Genomic DNA, 21451 nt, shown 5'->3' with positions numbered 1-21451 from the left:
CAAGAGACCAGCTGCTAGGACCTGCTGCCCTGCCAATGCTTTTCTGCTTTATTATTACTCGGTGATAAAGTAAATAAATTGGCAGTATTCATCCTTTTTAAATTGCATGTTGCTTAGAATAATGAGATGCCTTTCATCGTTAACCCTCAGAAAAACTTCTTGCAAACAATGCAGAGCTCCTTTTAAATTTAATGTCCTGATAAGCTAAATTGTTAAATGCTAGATGCTATGGAATTACATTTGGTGTTCTTTAAGAATGAATGCTAATTAACATGTAAATTAGCAATTTAACCCTCTTCAAATTGGAAAAGAACCCATGGGACACCTAATTTCATAGTTGTTAATGATGGTCCAATGACTGTAAGATATTTCTTAAGTATTTCATTATATAAGGAATTACAGAAGTGTATTATCAGATTTTGGCATTTAAGACGTAGCATTAACCAGAATGTCAACTAGCGGAAGTGCTCTTCATTATTGCCTGTGTTATTGTCCTTTTGATTCTTCTCAGAGGGTACACTTTTTAATTACTAAAGTTATACAACTAATTTTTCAAGCAGGAGGAATGGTTGATGCAATGTAATGGATGTCGTATTCAAATAAGCAAGGAGTCTGAAGGATTAGATTTGTAAAAAATACATGATGCCAAAATGCAGGCAAATATGAAATTCTGCCCCAAAATATCAGTTTGGGGTTTAATTTTGTACAATCACACCCTACCCAGAACATAAAGAAACATATTCTTATTTAATTAGATTTAGACAAAAGGTGCAGTATCTGGTTGACACTCAGCATCTCTTGTTCAAGAAATATTCCATTGTTTCAAATTTTGCTTCCATTTCACATATAGATAAGGAAAAAGTTCTCAAATTAAAACATTATGGCATGACTCATTTAACATGGTAATTACAATATAAATTCAGTTAATATTGAAGCAAAATACTTTCTGAAACATTCTGTTCCAACAAAAAGTGGTTTTGAGCCAGTCATACTTCTTTTTCATACTGTGTAAAAAGAAGTGTTTAAAATCAACATATTCCTCTTTGGTTCTCATTTCTGAAATGCTAATACACATAGCATGTAAGGCATTACTTAAGAAAATGGGATAGATATGGAGATCCTAAATATTTATGTTTAAATTATTACCCTCATTTTCAGTTAACCTTCAGGGCAGTCAGGCTGGACTTGTACCTGTATTTAATGAACAAGATAAAATATATTTGGCATTGCTGTCCTTTTTTTAAATGTCTGTATTCAGATGTTTTTTCCACTTTTTAAATGCTAGTGATAAGGAAAGAAGAAGCAGATTATACAGCATGTTTTCTAGCTTCGTCTATGTAAAATGTTACTGTTCATGCAAAAATGTCTATGTTCACATAAGAACTGTGCATGACTGAACAGAGACATACACTATATTTCATGTGCCAGCTTCGAAAGACTGACAAACATTAGGTAATGTTGCTTATAGGCCACATACTTTGCACTTTTTTGTTAAATGAGTAGATCTGGAATAACTGGTGTCATCTTCAGGTCAAGCTCTACAAGTCTTGCTTCAAACAGGGAGGTGATAGGGACAAAGCACCGCCAGCTGCTGTGATTGCCTTTGATTATTGTCTGTTCACAAGTACTTTAATTCATATTTGTGGAATGACTTGTAAAATAAGGAACTATGCAGCCGCATTATCTGTACATATGTTACCTGGTGCAGTTCTGTGCCATAGTCAGCTTTTTGGTGATACTGGGTAATCAGCTTTGCTAGCAAAACGTTGTGCCCTCAAATGTTAACAGAAAAATTACATTTCTGTCAGGTTCTGCATAACATCTGAACAGTGCTCTCTTTTTTGCCTCTGGAAAAATAATAATTCTTCTAATCCTTTTGGCATCCACAATGAATATCTGGCCCTATAAACATCTGTCTATAATCTGCACCTATTATAGTTCTGTTCATTTTTGACTGTCTGCACCTTCCATGCAGTAATTAATGTGCAAGAATGTAGCTGAGCAATTGATTCCTGTGGCGCTTTAAAGCCATGCTAATCAACTATGTTTGTGTTCGAGGAAGCGTACAATGTGCCTTGTATGTCTTTAAGGGGCATTCACAGCAGAAACAAATATTTAAAAGCAAAATGGAAACATATCTGCGCATCACCAAGACAGCAATAAAAATGGTGAGATTAGTCATTTATTATCCTTGCTTAGTTAAAAGCATTAATTAACATCTTTTAACATATCTCTAAGGGAAAAATAAAGGAGGTAACCCAGACTAATTATCATTTCACAGCTTTTGCAATTTAATAATAATTAGGCTCCACGAGGAGCCATTAAAAAGATGAGGGCTCTTTAAGCACCATCTCAGATTAAATTGCAAGGGAATATCTAGAGAAATGTAGACAACATTCATGTGAATACCAAACAATGTATTATCACAGGTGATGGGACAGTAAAACCGAACTTTTACTTTAACAAAAAAAAAAATTGACAACTAAACACTTTTTTTATCAGGAAATGCTGTTTTTAGTGTAGAATGCTTTTGCAGGAATGTGAAAAGATCAAAGCCTTTTTTCATTCAAAAGGTTTACATCATTTAGTTTCAATCAGGTTGAAATGGTTCATAAAGATTGAAATACTTTGCTTTAACAGCGCTACTTTAAAAAAACTTCTAAAAATTTTTTATAAAGTATTTAAAAATACTTTAAAAATGTTAATTGTTACATATGCACACTTCATAGTTACTATTACTGAGATGAAGAAATTATGAAAATTATAACTTTAAGGCATTATGTTTCATTGCTATTTAGATGCATTGACATCAGGTCACTAGGAAGCACTTGAAATTTTAATTTCATTAATAAGTTTTCAAACTTTTACTTCTGTCAGTAAGACTAAAAAGTAAAGATACCCCAAATGTCAAATTTTCCTGCAGAGCAGAAATTCTGGTTCTTTACACAAGTGTGTAAGTATAGAGGAATTGACAGAAACCCCCTGTAATCCTGTAGGATACTTTAGCATGCTGATGGATTCTTAGCACTGCCTCCTTCAAAACAGACACTTAAATACTGACGTTTGAAAGTGCAAGTGCAGTCACATTCCATTGCTCTGTATTTACATTTTCCATTGGGGATCTGTGGGTTTAAGCATTCTAAATCATATCCGGCAGAAGATATAACCAGACATAACCAGATATAATCTGGTGCTTGTATTTTGAACTTGCCCTAGATGTCTAGTCTTAGACAAGAATCTGGTTGTGTGAATATCAAATCATAATTAGTTGAGAAATTATTGTTTAAAATAGTATCATGTTTAGAGGTAAAACAATACAGTTTATTAAATCACATATTACCAGTATTTGTATACAAAAATATTGCCTAAAAGCTACCATGTAATTTTTAACTTTTAAAAGGAATCCAGAATATTCAGATTAACCTCATCTTGCTCTTTATTTCAAAGCAAAATTCAGTCTTCTCATCATCTCCTAATTACCATCTTTTCTGAGTTATGTATTACTTTTATATCATTTGAGCCTGGGTTACACCAAACATCTATTTCTTCACTATAAGGGTGATGAGGCACTGGAACGAGTTGCTCAGAGCTGTAGATGCCCCATCCCTGGAAGTGTTCAAGGCCAGGCTGGATGGGGCTTTGAGCAAGCTTGTCTAGTGGAAGATGTCCTTGCCCATGGCAGAAGGGTTGGCACTAGTTGATCTTTAAAGTCCCTTCCAATCCAAGCCATTCTACGATTCTATGACTCTAATTCATTGACATAAATATGGCTCTCAATAACCCATATCAGATTTTTATATCCTTCCCATTTTGGAAATTAATACAACATAATGTTCCTTTGCTTGGTTAAAACAAAAAAGAATCTACTGGCCTGCAATTTGAAAATAATCATAAATTGGATCTGTACAGATGTAAAACTGTGTTATAGTTAATAAATCTGAACACAGAGCATGTGAGAAGTGTACAATAATTTTACAGCAATTTCCTAATATTCCTAGGAAATTAACAGAATTTTTTATATAATTCCTTATTTATTTCTTGCACAAGGTCTTTCCAAAAGCTAAAACAATAATACCTGGAAAAACAACGGAATGTTTTTTCAGAAATTAAAATTATAAGATATGATCCAGTTACCCTACTTCCTCTTGCCTCCAGAATAATTTACAGTATCATTTTAACTCACCTAGTCCAAAGAATATAAAGTCACTATCACCATACTGTATCTGTGTTGGTGCATATTTTAGGAGGATTGTTGTTCCATCTGAGTAAATTAACTCACAGTCTTTCTTTTTTCGCAAGGAATAATTAAAATCCAGGGGTGTAGAAAAGTATGGATTACTAGAATAAGAATCCATGGTATAAATAAAAGATCAACTTCAAATTTTACAGGAACAAAAGTTTCCCGGGATGGAGTAGTAGCGTAAAGCTTGCTTAAAAGGTTGATTGTGTCAAGTGACAGGCAAAGAATTTGAGAGGTGACAAAGTATTTCAGAAGCAGTGAGTGATAGATCAGCTTTATAATATTAAAAATGTCCATGTCTATATGAAAACCTAGATGTGTCTTTACAGTATCATTTGATGTAAGACTGAATACAAAGCGATAGAGTCTGGAGCATGGGTAAGGGGGGAGAAAGGGACATAAAATGTTACCTCCCATATCTCCACAACATACGAGGGGATAAGAGAAGTAGTTTGGGATTGCTCTTATAAAAGTGCATCATGTTCATTTCCAGCCTCTTTCCAGGGAGCAGTTTCTAGAACAGTATTAAATTAATTTTAAATTATGGAATCACAGTTGAAGGATGTCAAGTTGCAGCGCTGTGATATGTTATGCACCAGTGGGCTGAACATCTTGACCATGTGCCTGCTTTTAGCTCCCTCCCTTAGTAAAAGCCTCAGGCGCTGTAGGTTGCAACAGCAGTAAGTTCAAGGAGACCAAATGCAAATAACAAATTGCAAATAAATAATATTTTAAGCATGTGACAATAATAAGAGCGGTAGATAGGCCAAAATATCTTTGCCTTTATAAACTGGAAAATTAGGACATCATTCACCCTGCACAGTTTGGGCATCTTTTTCTATGACACACTGAATTTGCTTAGGAAGCACCTTATTGCTTTTGTTATTTCAGAGGGAAATGCTGCTGAACTGGGAAGAGAGATGGATAAGTCAAATAGAGGGAAGAAAGGACACTAAAGTCAAAGGAGACAAGACATAAGAATAATATGAGACAATTTGGAAAAGAATTAAATAGAAGAAAAAATATATAATCAAAATAACCTTTTTTTAATCAGTATAATTTACTGAGATGTGTTCTCAGAAGATTGTCTCAGATAATCAAAGGCTAAACCAAGCTATTGCAGGAGTGAATTACCCTGGAAAAAAATGGGACATCTGTTCATCTCCTCCTGTAAATAAACCACAGACTGGAACATAAACTGCTACTCCAATCCCATGCATGAAGAAATTAAAATTAACAGATTATCCACCTGAATATGCTGCCTCCGTGGGCCTCCCTTCTGTCAAGAATAGCACAGAAATACTTCATCCACATTACGGGTCTCTCAAAAGCTGATCTTTAATCTATACATTATTAGCATTATGGTGATCTAAAAAGCCAAGCAATTGTATTTAGAAAATGCAAATAAAATATTTGAATATATTTGTAAAAATAACAAACTGTAACTTACACTTCTTTAAGGAATCTAGTTTCATAACGGTCAATGAGCTTGCCAAATGGATTGGGAGGAGGAGTTCAAATGGAAAGATGTGAGAGAGACCCAGGAAATTTTAAAGACCCCTTGGCAGACGGTTTAAGAACCCAAATCTCACAACTGAAAAAGACCAAATAGGTTATAAACAGCTAATCTCGTTTAGAGGGAAAGTCAATTCCCTGAGGTTAAATTTATAATAAAGGAGAGAGAGGAGAAATAGATGGTAGAGATCATAAATCAGAAGTGAAAAAATTGGAGAAAGGTGATGGAGGAAGTAAAAAGGGCAGAAGGAAAATCTGTAGTCATCAGAGGTGAGGGCAAGGTTTCTGAAAACATATTGAGGACACAGAGAATCTTCTGCTCCAAATAAAAATTAATTCCTTGTTAGCAGTGATGTAAAAAGGACTATTCAACACATCTTTCCGTTCTATACTTGGGGCAAAGCAGGATGATTTAGTCACATCTATGATGTTTATGATGATTGTGAAGTACCACTCTACGACTAGCCAAGAAGGATATTAAACAGCGTAACCTAGAGCTAAACAATCTTTTGTATCAGCAGACTCAGGTGACCAACGTTTAAGTATTAGCAACGAGATGGCCATAAACTCTCCTAATCATTAAAGCTGATTTTTAATAAGTGTCAGAGCACTAGAGGAAGATGCATCAAACTAGAAGCTAGATAATGCCATGCTAGGATTTAAAAAGAATAAACAAGAAAATCTGTCATCCTGACATTAGTGCCAGGGAACATACTGGCATGACTGATACAGGACTCTCATAAAGTATTGAAGAATGATAATGTAATTAATTTAATCTAATGTGGTTTATGTAAAATAGATCTTGCCAAAGTAACTTGATTTTATCAATTTATCTGTTATAACGTAGCAAAGCAGGATGTCCTCTGTCTTGTGTTATTGAAAAGTTTTGATCAGGTGATTAAAAAAGTCCTTTGTGGCCTTCTCTTATCGACAAAAACTGCAAGGAAATGCCATTTATTAAACCCACTTTACTTTGAGCAGGCACTTTGTATAGTATTGCTGCTAGATTCCTGGTTACCTTGGACTCTCCTACTCCAGAAGAGATCAGTCTACTCCAAGCAAATACAAGAGAAAGAACATTTTGGTTTCAACTGAATAAAAGAAAATGACCAACCTAAAATGCTTTTTATGGATAGCTATTGCATCCTATCAGAAAAAGCAATATTTTACTTCTTTGAGATATTTGATGAGGCTTCTGCTTATAGCTGCCTTTAATACTCTTCACACACATATTATTTTTCACTATTTGCCCTGACCATACCTTTTCATCTAAAGTGCAGTGAGTGGTACCTATAAACAATACTACATTTATCTCAAGTACATATTAAAATAACTCTTTTTAATGATCAACTTGTTCTCTGGTACAGCACTTCAAAGTCACTGTGTAGTGGTCTGCTGATTCAACTTTCCTTTATGTAAACCTATGGATGTAGCACAATAGGTTGTAACAGGTTTATCCTTTATGCTTTATCATTGTTCCCTCAGCACTACCATAGTTATCAAGAATCAACTGATTATACAGGTAAATCAAATTTAAGCTTAATTCAGAAGTCTGGCATCTTTCCTCTTGTTTCAATGGGCTTACAAAAGTTAGATGTGGTAATAAAACATACATCTGTAAGCACTGATTCAGCCTCCTCTCTGCTCTTTTCAGAATTCATTCCATCTCTCTTTGCCTTCATTTCTCTATTTCTAAAATAATATCATGGTAAAGATACCTGTTTCATAAGAAGCCTGAGATCTGTCTATGGAAAGAGCTATGTGAAATTTATGTACGGTCATTTCTACTATCATTTTTGTTACTCTGAAAGTCTGATGACCACATTGAAGAAAGCTTGAGGTCAGGCTTTGGACTCACCTGATGAATTCTTGGATAATTCAGACTCTTTCTCTTTTCCTTAAAATGTAGGTGATTTTGTATTTCGCCTGCCACAGTTAGAACAAAAAAACCCAAAGTGGTGAGACAGGCTTCAAAAAGATGTGGAAAAGGCTTAAATATTTTTTAAAAAATATTACAAGAAGTACTGAAAGTTTTGAAAGGCGTTAGCCTTGCACAGGGTCTGTAATACCATTTTTTTAAGTGTTAAGGAAAAAGAAAATACATGAGATGTTGGTTTTCTTCTGGCTGGGAAAAAGACCCCAACACCCCAACAAGAGAAGTAATATATCATATTATATGATAATATATCATTACATGCAGTGAAGATACAGTCACTGCCCCAAATTTCTTATCATTCAAATGTGTTACTTTCACTAGGTAAATTACTCTGTATGCTGAAGTTGCACCGAATATGTCTAATCAAATTATACAGTGTGCAGCCAGCTTGTTGAAGCGTATGACAATAAGTTCATTGGAACTGATATAAACATGGGTGGTCAAGTGGAGCGTATGCTGGATCCACAAATAGCTCAGGCCTTCAGATGACTGAGTTACTGCCACAAAGTGCCTGTTCTGTCCTCTCCGCTATGGCAGAGGCCCCCATGAAACACATCTGTTTTAACTTTACTTGGAGTGTTCTCATGAGCAGTACAAATGGATGTTCTTTCCTCCAGCAATGGATGAAATCAGTTCAATTAGCAGGAATATTTGCAGATCTGGTTGAACAGTAAGAAGGTCCCACAGAAAAGGCACAGGTAAGAACTAGCAGGTCTTGATGCTTTCTGGCATGAAGACCCATTGCACTAGATCAGACCATCTTTCTATAGAGACTTAACAGGAGTTTCTATGAATACATGCAAAAACAAGCCCATCTGTAATTTATCCTTCTGGTTGGATCTGTGATCAACATCTCATTCACTGATAGATGGATTCTCTAGGGCATGTCTGAGGACTGACTTTTCCCCGCTCCTGCTATCAACTCACTCCCTAACCCAATCATACCAGGATATTTTCTTCTTGTCTTCCCATTCACACCCGCTAACAACGTTGAATCTGTTAAGATTGACAATAATAGAAGCTACTCCAAAAAATTATTACTATCACACACTTCAAAGTGATCTGTAACTATTTATGGGTAAAACAAATGAAAATTTATCAGCTAGTTTTTGAGCTTCATCTCTCATGGTTAATTCCTGTATATAATAGCCTTTCCAATTTATTTTTAGGATTTTATTTACCATAGTAAAAGCAAATTCCTTCGTTGCTGTTTCTTCCCTTTCATTTAGAGAGCTAATACCGTAAGCTTCAGACACGAAGTCTAATTATTTTCTCTAGTAACTATCGTTCTCATTTGACGGTTTGCAGCAGTGTGTATTCATTTTACAAATAATGTTATTCGTTCCAATGTTAGGGTTACAGGCAAGAGAATAGTTCCTGAAATTCATGTTCCTTTTTTCCTCATTTAACCCTTCTATGGTGAATTTCCTTAGAACTTAATTAAGGAGCTTTTCAGCAAAGTGGAAATCAATCTTTAAAGCCAACCAGGCACTCACTCACATTAGTTTATGGACTTTGATTCAGAGAAGGCCCTCTACATATGACAGGAGACATATACATAATGCTGACTGAAGAAAGGAGAGGTATATACTACATTTTTATCTGGGGCTGCAATGCATTACAGAACGATGAATATTTTGGGGGATCCATTGTGAATGACATTCTGAAAAAAAGTCTGAATGTAAGTGAAAAAAATAGTTTAACTCATACTAACCTGATATTTTCTAATTTAATGCATGGAATTTCCACACATCCCCCCCGCCCCGCAAAGCCACCTTCTATTTACATCAACGCAGTTATGCTACTGTGGGTAAGAGCACGGTTTTGTTCTCAGCACGCTTGCAGCACCAGTTATTAGCCCCAGCATCTGAAGTAGTTATACCAAGAACCCCAGGTAGATCTAGGTAATGGGATGAACATGGCCCCTGGTAGAACGCTTAAAATAAGAAGTAATATTCTCCCCCAGCTCTGTATACTCTCCAGTCCTCAAACTGGCAGTGAATGAGAGCGCAACATAGAAAAAATGGTTCCTGAAGCCAGAGACCCCCAGGAGAATGAGGTGTGGCAAATCTGGCAGGGAAAAGCAGTTTATGAAAACCTTCTCTGTAGTCTTGTCAAAGACTTCTTAAAAAAAACCCCAACATCTTCCTCAATTTTATTTGTATTACACGTGCCAGAAGTACACTAATATAAAGTACTCTTTTATGCAACCTGTAGACATGAATACTATCTAGAGCAATGAAAATGTACCGATAGCACCCATTTCCTCTATCAAAAGTCTATGTCTGAGATTGTCACCCTTAATACCCTCTATATGCAATGAAAAGAAAGAGGTACTTTTACATCTCGCTTTATCCCACTTGTTTTAGACAACTGCTTTAAGAAGAGGTGATTAGGTCCCTAAAAGTGCTTATTTCTTTCCAGTGGTTGCAAAGAAAATCTAAGCAACTACTGTAGGCATCTAAATTTGATCAGATGAATAGCAATCCAGAGAAACGTTTACCTGCACAGGGAAGAATAGAAATCAGGATCATTTCTTTCTGGAAAGAAAGTAATCTTGGTACTGCAAATGCAGCCAACAGTGAGTATGCTACAGGTGCTCGTAGGTCAGTGAAAAGCGAGTACTGGCCACAATAAAGTGACAATTTTTAAAAAAACAACCAGACTTTAAGAATGGGGTGAAATTACTAAAATGCAGGTATTTATCCACTGATATTTCATGTCTAGCAAAAGCAGGTGGTGAGAATGCAGCTCCATCAACCCACCTGGATCTCCTGGTGATTCATACCAGAGTTCAGGAGGAAAAGAACAGATTCAGCAGTTTTTGAATGGGTCTTAGACAGAGGAGCCAACATGACTCAGACTTGGTTATATAAGTAAATCTTTCCATAACAGTGAATATTATTTTGTAGTCTTTTAACTTTCTGTGTGGGTATTTATAAAAAAAGGGATGGGTTACTTTTAGATATGTCAATATCCACACGCGCATGTACATGAAAACCAGAGAAAGAATAGAACATGAGTCTAAAAATGAAATAGAACTCCATGGCAATGATATTTGTAACAGGTGAAGGACAGAACACGAGATTGTTATTAAATAAATCATAATTTATTACACATGCCTCTATTTGGATGCCCAGTTAAGTACCTAATTACGTGAAAAATGCAATTGCCGTGTAAAGCAATGTTAATTTTCAAGCACACCTGCTGAGCTTAGGGTTGTCATTCAGGTACCTGCTCAGTTGCATACTGTTGTGTGCCACCTGCAGAAAATATTTGTGTGCCTGTCAGGAGGCTGGCACAGGTTATTAGTGAGGAAAACCATGGCTTTGCAGCTTCAGTGGGCAGTCCCATGGCCTATCCAACATAGCTGACAAATTCCATTACGATTCCTAACCAGAGCTCCGGCAGTGCAGCTTTCTTTGTTTTGATGAGGGGATGTGCAGGGAGAGCCCTTTCTCCACTCAGACCGTAGATGCTTTTGATTTCTTGGATTTCATCTCCAGTTAATGAGTTCTCCGCTATGCTTACCTATATTTTTTTTTATTCTTTTCTCTACTTCTTTGACACATACTGCATGCCATTAGAGAGCAAAAAATACTGCTAGAACTTCTATTTGTAGTGTTGGTCCATTTACTTTGTTGATTATCATCCTAACTGTCAAAGAAGTGAAATGGCATTGCATTGCAGTACCTATGCTTCATAGTACTAGCATTCACATTGTTCTTTGTTTCCTTGACAGGTAGAAACTGTTTCTGGTTTTCCTCATGAATGCTTTATGTTTGATACTGAACGGCTCACAGTGACAGTTGAAACATAGCAAGCAGCACTAAAGGACATTTCTCAAACGTGTTTCTTTGCCCTTTCTTCACGTTGAAGATGTTAATAAGGCTCAAGACTACCTATGTCTTTCTATGGAAGATAGGAACTTTACTGCTTAAATATCTTTACACTCTTGTAAATGTTACTGAGGTGACAGAAAGTATGAATTAATTCTGGGAAGATTCTCTGATTTCTTTTACAGCTTTGGCTTCAACATATTTTTATTAAAAGCTTCTTTCTTGGACCCAAAGTAACATTTTCTTACATATTCATCCATTTTACTGTAAATTGAGGAAAACCATGGCTTTGCAGCTTCATGAGATTGAGGGAATGGAGCGCTATATGACTGGCCTGGCAAGGGCCAGTGAGGGAGGGTATGTAAGGAGACAGGAAAAAGCTAAAAATGTGGTGGAGCAACCATTTCTTTCCAAGGAACTGAAGCCTAAGATCTTTAAAGAGGACTTTGCAGCTGTCCTGTTTCAGAGTCTAGTTCAGTGAAGTACTAGATATTGGAGGTGATAGAAACTTTTCAGAGAAACACACAGATTTGACAGACTGTATTTCTGATGAATACAGTTAAACTTTCAACAGGCACCAGGATGGTTCTTGCTGGTTGGTGATGCACCAGTTCCCTGAGCAACTGCCTTTCTGTCCTTCTCCTCCTCATCCAGGGAAGTTTGCCTATGTAGAGACATCACGGTTATTGAGAGTCAGCTCTTAAGCTCCCTGAGCAGCTGATTCGTGGGCAGCCCAGATCTCCCGACCTCCAGTTCAGTGCTCAGAGGTACATGTCTTGGTGTCCAGAAGGCTGAGGACAAACAAGAAGCTTCTGCTCTCAGTCTCACAGCATATATTTAATTTTCTCTCACAGATATTATCTGGACAGATAATACCCACTACAGCTTTCCAGCACCCTTCACAGAATGTAATCACAGTCCCTGTATGGCCTGTTTCCACCAAGGGTTCCTCCATGGCTCTCTGACATATTATGTCATCGCCACATCGCCATCACTTCATTTCAGCTGGCAAAAAAAAAGGACCTGCCATCTCTTTAGATTGTATAAAGCAACCACTCAGTGGTTTTCACCTATTTCCTTTGTCTTCATCTACTGGCAAAAGCTAGACCTCTCTCCAGAAAACAGTTTCTCTTCTATGCATCACCATTCTCTTGAACCGTACAAGTTGAGGACTCTCTGCCTTCAGCCTTGTTTCTCAAACACAGATGGCTGCTGGCCTTGTGCAGAGCTCGGTGCCATGCTAGGACTGTTCCACATGCCTGAGCTGCAGAAAGCAGTATTTGCTGCTACAATGCTGGGTCAGCCTCCGATCTATCCTACCGACGCATGTTGCGCTTTTGGTCATGCTGTAGGGACACAACAGCATGAGATGATGGCAGTGATTACGATGTTGATCTTTAGGTGTCGGTGGACAGGCAAGTAGGCATAGATGTTGGCAGCTGATCAGCAGTTTAAAAATTACTGTAATACCAAATCCTTTCTTCAAGTCTGGCTTGCAAAAACAGCTCTCTGGTCTCCATGGAAAATTTAGCATTTGTTGGTGTTGAAACTATAGTTCTGAATTTCACAGAAGAGCACAGGACCACCTCCAGACCAAGCAGCAAGTGAATGCAACAGTTCAGTTCTCATTCCTGGTCCTCAGGAGTTCCAGTTTGGGCATTTGGCTGAATGCACCGGAGCTCCCTCCCGGCTTATAAACCTGCCTTCCCCAAACATCACGGCACTAGAGAGGTGGTGAAGGGAGGAAGGCATTTCTGCCATGGAGTGAGGAAGCTTGGACCTCAACTGGGTGGTTGTAAGGTTGGACATGACCTTCTGGGTCCTAAAGAGCACAATGAACTCAAAGGCAACATGGTACCAATTTTTTTGTGGAGGAAGTTTTTGACACTTTTTGTTTTGTGTCTTCTTCTCCTTCACTTTTCCTTTACTATCAATCAGCCATGCAAAACCAGGTAATAAAAAAACATAATAAAGGCAAAGAATTTTGTACTCTCCAGAAGTATTTACCTGATCTATAGCTGTTCGAGGAGTTTAAAAAAAATTGTGAAAATAACCATAAAATAGTTTCCTGATCAAATATTTTAGACAGTAGTTCTCTCCTTTGAAAAACGAATGCAGTCTTAAAAAGCTACAAAACCAAGACAGAAGCACATATCCTTCCATCCATACATGTGCAAGTACGGAGATCTATAAAATACATCACATACACGAGCTCAGCTTTATTCCAGTATATGCCCATGGATTAAATTCCAACTGACCAAATTAAATAGGAAAATTTCTATCACATTAAATGGAGTCCAGTTTTGTGTATGTATTTGTACACGAGAAGATTTTTGTATTCATAAGAAGCTAAAAAGCTATGATTCATATGTAGGTATATATCAGCTAAATAGCAATGGCCCAATCGTGTTGTTTTGTTAGGCAAAACCAGCAATTTCAATCTCTTCTTAGGATGATAGCATTTAAAGTGTATTTTTACTCTCCATTTACATATTAACTTCACCAAAAGCAAATAAATTGAGTAAGAGGAAATGCATCTGCTGTCTACATATTTAATCCCTTCTCTTTTTGTTCTTTTCACACAGAGATTGAAAGATTTGAAACAAAGGGAATTTGCTCGAAATGTGGCTTCAAAGTCATGGAAAGATGAGAAGAAACAGGAAAAAGCACTCAAGCGCCTCCACCAGCTTGCAGAGCTACGGAAGCAGTCAGAATGGCAAGTATTTAAAATTTATATTACATTTTAATGCCTTTTCCTCAGTCTCAGAAGAAATCTCCATATTTTTACTCCTACACTCTGTAAGGTACAGAGATTGTGTATACTGTAACCTGTTTTCAGCTCTCCCGAAATCCAAATGTTGCCATTCTGCAAACCATAAAATTGAAAGCCCCTGAATTAATTACTTGCTATTTGGTTTGTTTTTCTCTCCTATAGCTGGTTAATCTCATCTCTTCTGAACTAAGTGGTTTGAAGATGGTTTTATAATATCACCATGTTACCTTATGCTAACTGACCTGAATAGATTAGTATAACTGTCTTAGCACTTGATAGTAACTGAATGGGAGAGGAAAAACACCTTTTAGAGCATCTGTACTTAGTCTGTGAATCATTTTAACTACTTTTAGTATACTGAGATTATTCTCACAGTTTCTCTGTAGAGTAATGGAAGTGTCATCATATGAATGAAAAACAAGTAATTAACTGAGTTAAGTTTGCCCAATACTGTTAGCTCTATTGATGAATATCAAGATACAGCACAAAGTTTGCACTAATAAACGTTTACATTCGAGATATCTCTTTTGTTTAATGACACCGAATGCTTCAGTAGAATAGCGAGCCACCAGACCAATTGCTTATGTTAATCTATGACCATAATGAGTTAAGTAGATAATTAAACTGGCATCCTTTTAAATTCATATCAAGCTTACTGTACCCTGGAAATAATAGCATTCAGAGTTTATTATACATGCATTTTGGCCTATGTAATTGCTTTTGAGTAATCTGCTGAAATATAACAGTTTAATGCTAATGTATCACTTTTACGGTTACAACTCCATTTTCATACAAATCTCCTGAAAGAAATGTAGCTGCCTGTGGGAAGATGCCTTTGTGCCCACGCACTTGGAGATGTAGTCTCAGCTAGACCAGTAAGTTCAGCAATAACAGGAGAGCCAGAGTGAGACCGAGAGGGAAAAAGTGGGTTTGCTTTTAGAAAGAGACAGGAGTCCATAATCCTTTACTATTTTGCTATTCCTGTTTGTAATGACTAATAGGTTCGGAGGGGGCTGGGAGCCGTGATCTTGGCAGAGGGGTAGCGTTCCCGCTTGCTCAGGCAAGACCGAAAGTCAGCCTTTCTAAGCAAAAGTCTACACACACGCACACAACTGTTCTTGTCCCCGAGTACTGCGCCTCAGGTTCCCACAGAGTTCCTTACAACAAGCTAATACAACTTGACAAGAAAATTACTGTTAATCTTGTGCATAGAAAAACTGAAAATGCATCTTTATTTTGCTATTCCAAGGAGACTTTGAAAAGGATCTCCTTACACGCCATCTCCAAGAGATATTTTCTTCTTGATGTACAAATAGGGGTGAATTTTTATCTCCTGATGCCAAATTTGTGGCAAATGCAAATATATTCTCAGAAATGCATACATATTCTCATACTCCAAGTTGACACTACTCCAGGGAGTCTTTATGTCGTTCCCACTGCTGCAGATCAATGCATTTTTATAGCATTTATAAAGCATGCTAGCCTATTTATAGATAGCTGTTATGCAGATCTGGCAGTTGTAATTTACTTGGGTTTAATTAAAAAATTTTCTAATTTTTAATCAAACTCTTTACTGAACCTGGTTCCAAATTTTTTCAGGGAAGTGTACTGTAGTACTGCCTTGATGGCAAATGTAGAAAATTGATCTCATAAAATGCCTGTTTAAAATATTACTTAGAATAACTTTTGTGTGGTGACTATATATGTCTCATCTCTAATGGAAAACGGCAACAGTCATTCCAATCACAGTTGATTATCTATTGCAAGAAATCAATGATTTACCATGTTTATTGAGGCCTTCTTAGAATAGGTCGATTTTTTTTTTTTTAAAGTACAAGGAAAGTAAACAACAAATTTAAAATCTGAGAGGTTTTGGGAAGAGGAAAAATGTACGTAATGAAAGTAGAATACAGAAAGAGAAAATATGGGAAAGTAAGTCAAATGATTGTTAATAATGAGAGCACTGAAATTGCCATTAATATTAATGGAAATCCACCCTGTGTCCTTTTCCCCACCAATGTTTGGTGATAGTTTTAACATTAATATCTCTTTGAATATTTCACAAAGTCATTTACTGTGAGATAATATAAATATAAAACAAAAATCTCCTCCTAAAAAAATCATACACCCCCCCCCCCCAAGCAAGCAGAATGTTGCCTTTTCTCTTACAGACTTTGATTCTGCAGATGCTCCAGGTGGAAGTGTCTCATTTTGAACAAGGCACAATTTCCTTTGCAGTGATTTCCCAGAAAAGCACGACTTTCCAGAGACCAGATTCTGACTGATATAAATTCAGATTAAAGACAATATTATTTATTCTGGTTGTACATGGGCATAACTCTGAAAAAGACCATTCCCATGCTGACTTCAAATCATATAATTTCCTGTATGTAAAGACTGTCTTGCCCATGTAGAAGCCCAAGCTCGGGGCTAGACTGCACAGTTACCCTTTAGAAACTTCAGAAACTTATTTTTCCGTTGTGACAACATGAGTGACAGCCTTCTTTGCCAGACAGACGTTGTCAAATGCAAGTTCTGTCTTAACTTGGTTACTTAATATGGCTTGCTTCTTTTTTTGTTTATTCCCTTACAGCATCACTGGGAGTGGACCATTGCTTAAAGCCCCCAGATTAGTCGTGGAAAAGCAGCAATCGCCAGATGGCATTTTCTTGTGCAAGGGCAGCAAGTTCACAGCCAGTTCTCAAAGAACCGCCACGAGTGAAGGACAAGGTTTCTCCAACGCTGTACTAGAGAAACAGCAGCTTATCATAAGCAGGCACCAGTCCCCCGCTGAAAGACTCCATGTACTTGGAAATCAAGTCTCACAAGTGTTCCCAGATAGCACCAATGCTTCTCAAAGGGTAGGAGTGTCTTTCTCATTCTCTAAAAAAGTCCCTTTGAAGCTCGAGTCCTCGGCATCAGTCTTCAGTGAGAACTCTGAAGAAGGAAATGATTGTAGTGAATCCCTCAACCATAAAACAAAGCAAGCTCTTGACAGCTGTCGTTCTGGCACACTTTTGGAGGAGGACGTAAAAACAAGCTGGGATAAAGGGCCACCTATTACACAAGACGAAATGGATTTGGATAACAGTGCATCAAGTCATGTAGCTGCAAAACCTAAAATGCTAAAGGAAAATGATAAAAGCAGTGATAGAGAATTAGAAGAAATGGTCAGTGCTCATCCTTCATTTTCCAAAGTCAAAATACAGCTTTCAGATTTGGATTTTTCTGTTTCACTCAGAGAAACAGAGCAAGAGATCAAACTGAATGAGTCTGAGCAATTGCTGGAATCTCTCATTTCACCTTCATACCAAGCTAGCGATTTTTGTACACAGCCGAACACCTACAAGCACAGCGATGCCCGTCTGCCTGACCAGTTACCTGAGCTCCTACAACAGCCAGCAACTGAGCTGGCATGCACAAGCAACGTTAATGACAGCCCTGGGGTGGTAAAAAGAGAAAGATCTTTGGAAAGTTCAGAAACCACAAATGGGAATATGGAAAAGCTTCCGAGGGAGACCATGGTTAGGGAGGTTAAGCCCCAGGCATTGCCTTTCCTTCACGTAGTGAGCAAAGATGGCACCACTGCTCTGCAGTGGCCCACGGAATTACTTTTGTTTACAAAAACTGAGCCCTGTATTTCATATGGCTGTAATCCATTGTATTTTGACTTCAGACTCTCTTTAAATCACAGAGATGGTAAACATCACGAAACAAACAAAGCAAGCTGTAAAGAGCACTCTATAAATAAGACTGCAGATGAAAATGAAACCTCAGGTTTAATAAAACACAAGCAAATGTCAAATGAACGAGATAATCAGTTGTTGAAACCAAAGAAGATGAAAGGTTCCCTAAATCCAAGAAAGGCCAGGCAAAAAGCTGAGTCAGACATATGGAAAGAAATGAATGAAAGTGGTCAAAAACACATTGCAGATTATTTGAATGAAAATATACCCAAAGTGCCTCCTTACCTTGATGTCTCACAAAAGGATTATAAGACAGAAAAAAGTCTTCACACAACAAAACTAAGAAGATCTTTAAAGCATCATTCTCGTAGCTGTGAAAGAAAAAAACAGAACATTAGAAATGAAAGCATTTCCTTTTCTGCTTTTATGTCTAGGATTAAAAAGTCTAAAGCTGAAAAATGTAATTTAATTTATTCTGAGGAAAAACGTGAAAACCAAAATGACTGCAGATCCATTCAAGATGTGGCCAGCTGCAGCAGTGACATAAGTGACAGTGGAAAAGACTCTAGTGGAAGTTTCCTTAGTTATCAATCCAGTGCAAACAGCAGGTATTCAGAAAATGAAGGATGTGGAAGTTACACGAGATTCTGGAGATTCCCATCTCCTCAAAAGTCCTCCTCTGACAGACATTCCAGCTATTCTGACACTTCAGTTAGCGGTACAGGTAGCTACGTGAGCCACATGAGTCCCACACTGAATAATCACAGCAGAAATGATTTGCTTTTCTGTTGTAAAAGAGAAAGCAAGACAGATGAAAGACACAGATGTAAACACAGAAAGCACAAGTGTATTTTCACTTCTGATGATACAGATGAGGATTATCTTTGTCGTGGTAGAAGTCACAGAACTAGAAACTGTACACAGAGGGGCACAATTAAATATCAAAGATGTTCAAGACATACAGTGTTACAACACAGAGACAGATCTAAACACAACAGACATAGACACAGTCATTTTGGCAAAGTGCATAGTAGAAGTAGAAGCTACCATAGCTCCAAAAGTTGTTCCACAAGAGATTCAAGAAGCAGTGAAAGATCATCCAGTAGCAGAATATCAAGAGGCAGCAGTTCAGGATCTTTCTCAAAAGAGACTGACAACTGTAACAACAAAACAAAAGAGGACGCAAAAAGAGGTTCTAACATCAAACTTGGAAAAGCTGAAACTGCACATTACGACTCTCTGAATGTGAATGGTCAATCAAAAAACTTTGCTACCTGCTCTTCTGAAACCCTGGCAAAAGACATACGTGGAAAAAGAAAGTCACTGGCAGCCAAGTTACTTTTAGAAAGAGTTCGGACCAAGAAAACCCGGGAACAAATGCGCAATTCAGAGAGATTTTCAAACAATTATGGGGTAAAGGATCACTCACACAGTCACTTCGCTCTTCAGTTTTCATCATCAGTAGAGGACATTGCAATGTTACCTTTGCCAGAGGAAGTGCTAGGCATAGGTAAAAAAGACACAGGGCACAAAGAAATCAGTTCATTGGAAACCAGTGTGAAGAAAAACAACTTTGAAGCATCAGAGGTAACTAATGTTGCTCTTTCAGCAGGCACTGATTATGATCGTTGTCTTTTTAAAGACATCATTCAAATAGGAACAGGCTATCAGAGCCCGAGCATAAATAGGAACACAGCAATAAAGGAACAGTCCAAACTCTTCATTAGTGAAGTGCAACCCTTTATACAAAGCTGTGACCCAGTACCAAATGATTTCCCTGGTGCTTTTCCCTCTAATAGATATTCTGTTGTTGCTAATTCAACAGAGACCAAAGAAGAACTACATGATGTAAACATGGACTTGAACTGGGCAGAAGGCAGTTCAGACTCTCTTTGTGACAATGCTATGCAGAAGTATGATGACACAGTGAATGACCCAGAAGTGTACAGTAGATCCACCTCCCCTCCTTCAACGCAGCAGCCTGTCACGTTTGCACCAGAGGAAGTAGACAAATACAGGTTGCTGCAGCTGCAAGCCCAGCAGCATATGCAGAAACAACTTCTGGCAAAACACCTGAAAGTTTTGCCTGCTCCAGGACCAGCTGCCTTCTCTGCAACACCAGCAGTTCCTGCCCTCCCTGTTCAGCAGCACGCGACTGTCACCACCATCCACCACACGCTGCTGCAACGCTTTGCTGTCTCAGCATCTGTACATCCCCATGGCAGCCATCTCTCCCTGTCACACCTCCAGCCCCTCTCTCAGGCACATTTTGCCCCCATATCACTTTCCCCATTAGCGCCAGCCCTCATTCCCACTCATCCTGCTCTGCTGACAGGACACCCATTACACTTGGTCTCCACCACCCCCCTCCACCCTTCCCCACTGACCTTCCCCGCACTGCCACACACTGCATATATCCCAGCCTTTTTTACACCACACCTGAATGCAGCCACACCTTCTGCTATACATCCAAATCCCTTAGTTCATCCATTATTCCAAGGGCAAGAGCCCCATCACCATTTTTGCTCTAGACAGACCCAACAGTTACCGACAATAAAAGAAGTTTTCAGTGTTTCTAGCTATTTTAACTAGCCCAAACTATTACACAATGGCTCCAAAACCAAATTTGAATAAAATAAATTATTCAGTGTTCAATCACATGTCTGAGGGGAAATCTATTGTTTTGCTGAGAGCACAATGGCAAATAATTTAAAGTCCACATTCTGGCTGATGGCATATGAATGTTGATTTAGTTCTCATATCACTGAGTAAAAGCTGTTTTAAAGCCTTTTATGATACTACCAGAAGGAGGATGGGGTCCAGCTAGTGTCATTCTACAGAAGGTTTGGAAAGAACAGCCTGAAGTGAAGCCTGTGACTGTCAGTAGGAATAGGACCACAGCACCCAGACACAACGGGCCCAAGAGTATCAACGCTGATGAGTGATTTAGAGTAGCACAATTTAAGGTAGAGCAGTCTTGACATACATCAAAGGTTTGCTTTTCTGAGTGTATATATGCAACGGCATGGTACATGGGCTGTTTAAGGTATTTCACACTGAGCAAAAAAGGCGACATCTGAGACCACAAGTCCCTGCTTCTGTCTCCTGGCCAAAAAAACCTGGGGAGCCTCAGAGTGATGGGTGACGAGTTAACACTGGAAGATGAGGGTCGCAACAACATCTCAAAGATATTTTAGTCATTTTATCACCAGGATATGTTGCTTGGACAGTGTAAAGGGACTGCAGTCTGGCCACAAGTATGCCACAAAAATTGCTTTAGTGTAGGGGCCTCTGTGCTGGCACAAGCAGACTGCTGCTGTTCTCCCTGAGCCGAGCATCCAAGAGAGCAAGGGAAAGAAGGGGATGAAGCCAAGTTCTTTGGTATTGCCTGCCTGTGGCTGTAGCACAGGCTATGTCAGGGGTGAGACGCAGCATCCCAGAGTTGCCAAGCAGCTAGTGCTG

General features: G+C 38.1%; 1 protein-coding gene across 1 annotated transcript in view; it reads left to right on the top strand.

The window, feature by feature from the left end:
• The window catches only part of ZNF804B (zinc finger protein 804B), a 35384-nt gene extending 14803 nt beyond the window's left edge, over positions 1–20581 (top strand). Inside the window, exons 4-5 of the mRNA XM_010297242.1 lie at positions 14116–14246; positions 16897–20581. Coding sequence (XP_010295544.1) covers positions 14116–14246; positions 16897–20581 — 3816 coding nt within the window. The remainder of the gene's footprint in view (positions 1–14115; positions 14247–16896) is intronic.
• The last annotated feature ends 870 nt before the right edge of the window (positions 20582–21451 follow it).

This window comes from Phaethon lepturus, unplaced genomic scaffold (genome assembly GCF_000687285.1).
Source record: "Phaethon lepturus isolate BGI_N335 unplaced genomic scaffold, ASM68728v1 scaffold7471, whole genome shotgun sequence".
In the NCBI taxonomy this organism is placed as follows: domain Eukaryota; kingdom Metazoa; phylum Chordata; class Aves; order Phaethontiformes; family Phaethontidae; genus Phaethon; species Phaethon lepturus.
This window is presented reverse-complemented; position numbering and strand designations above follow the sequence as displayed.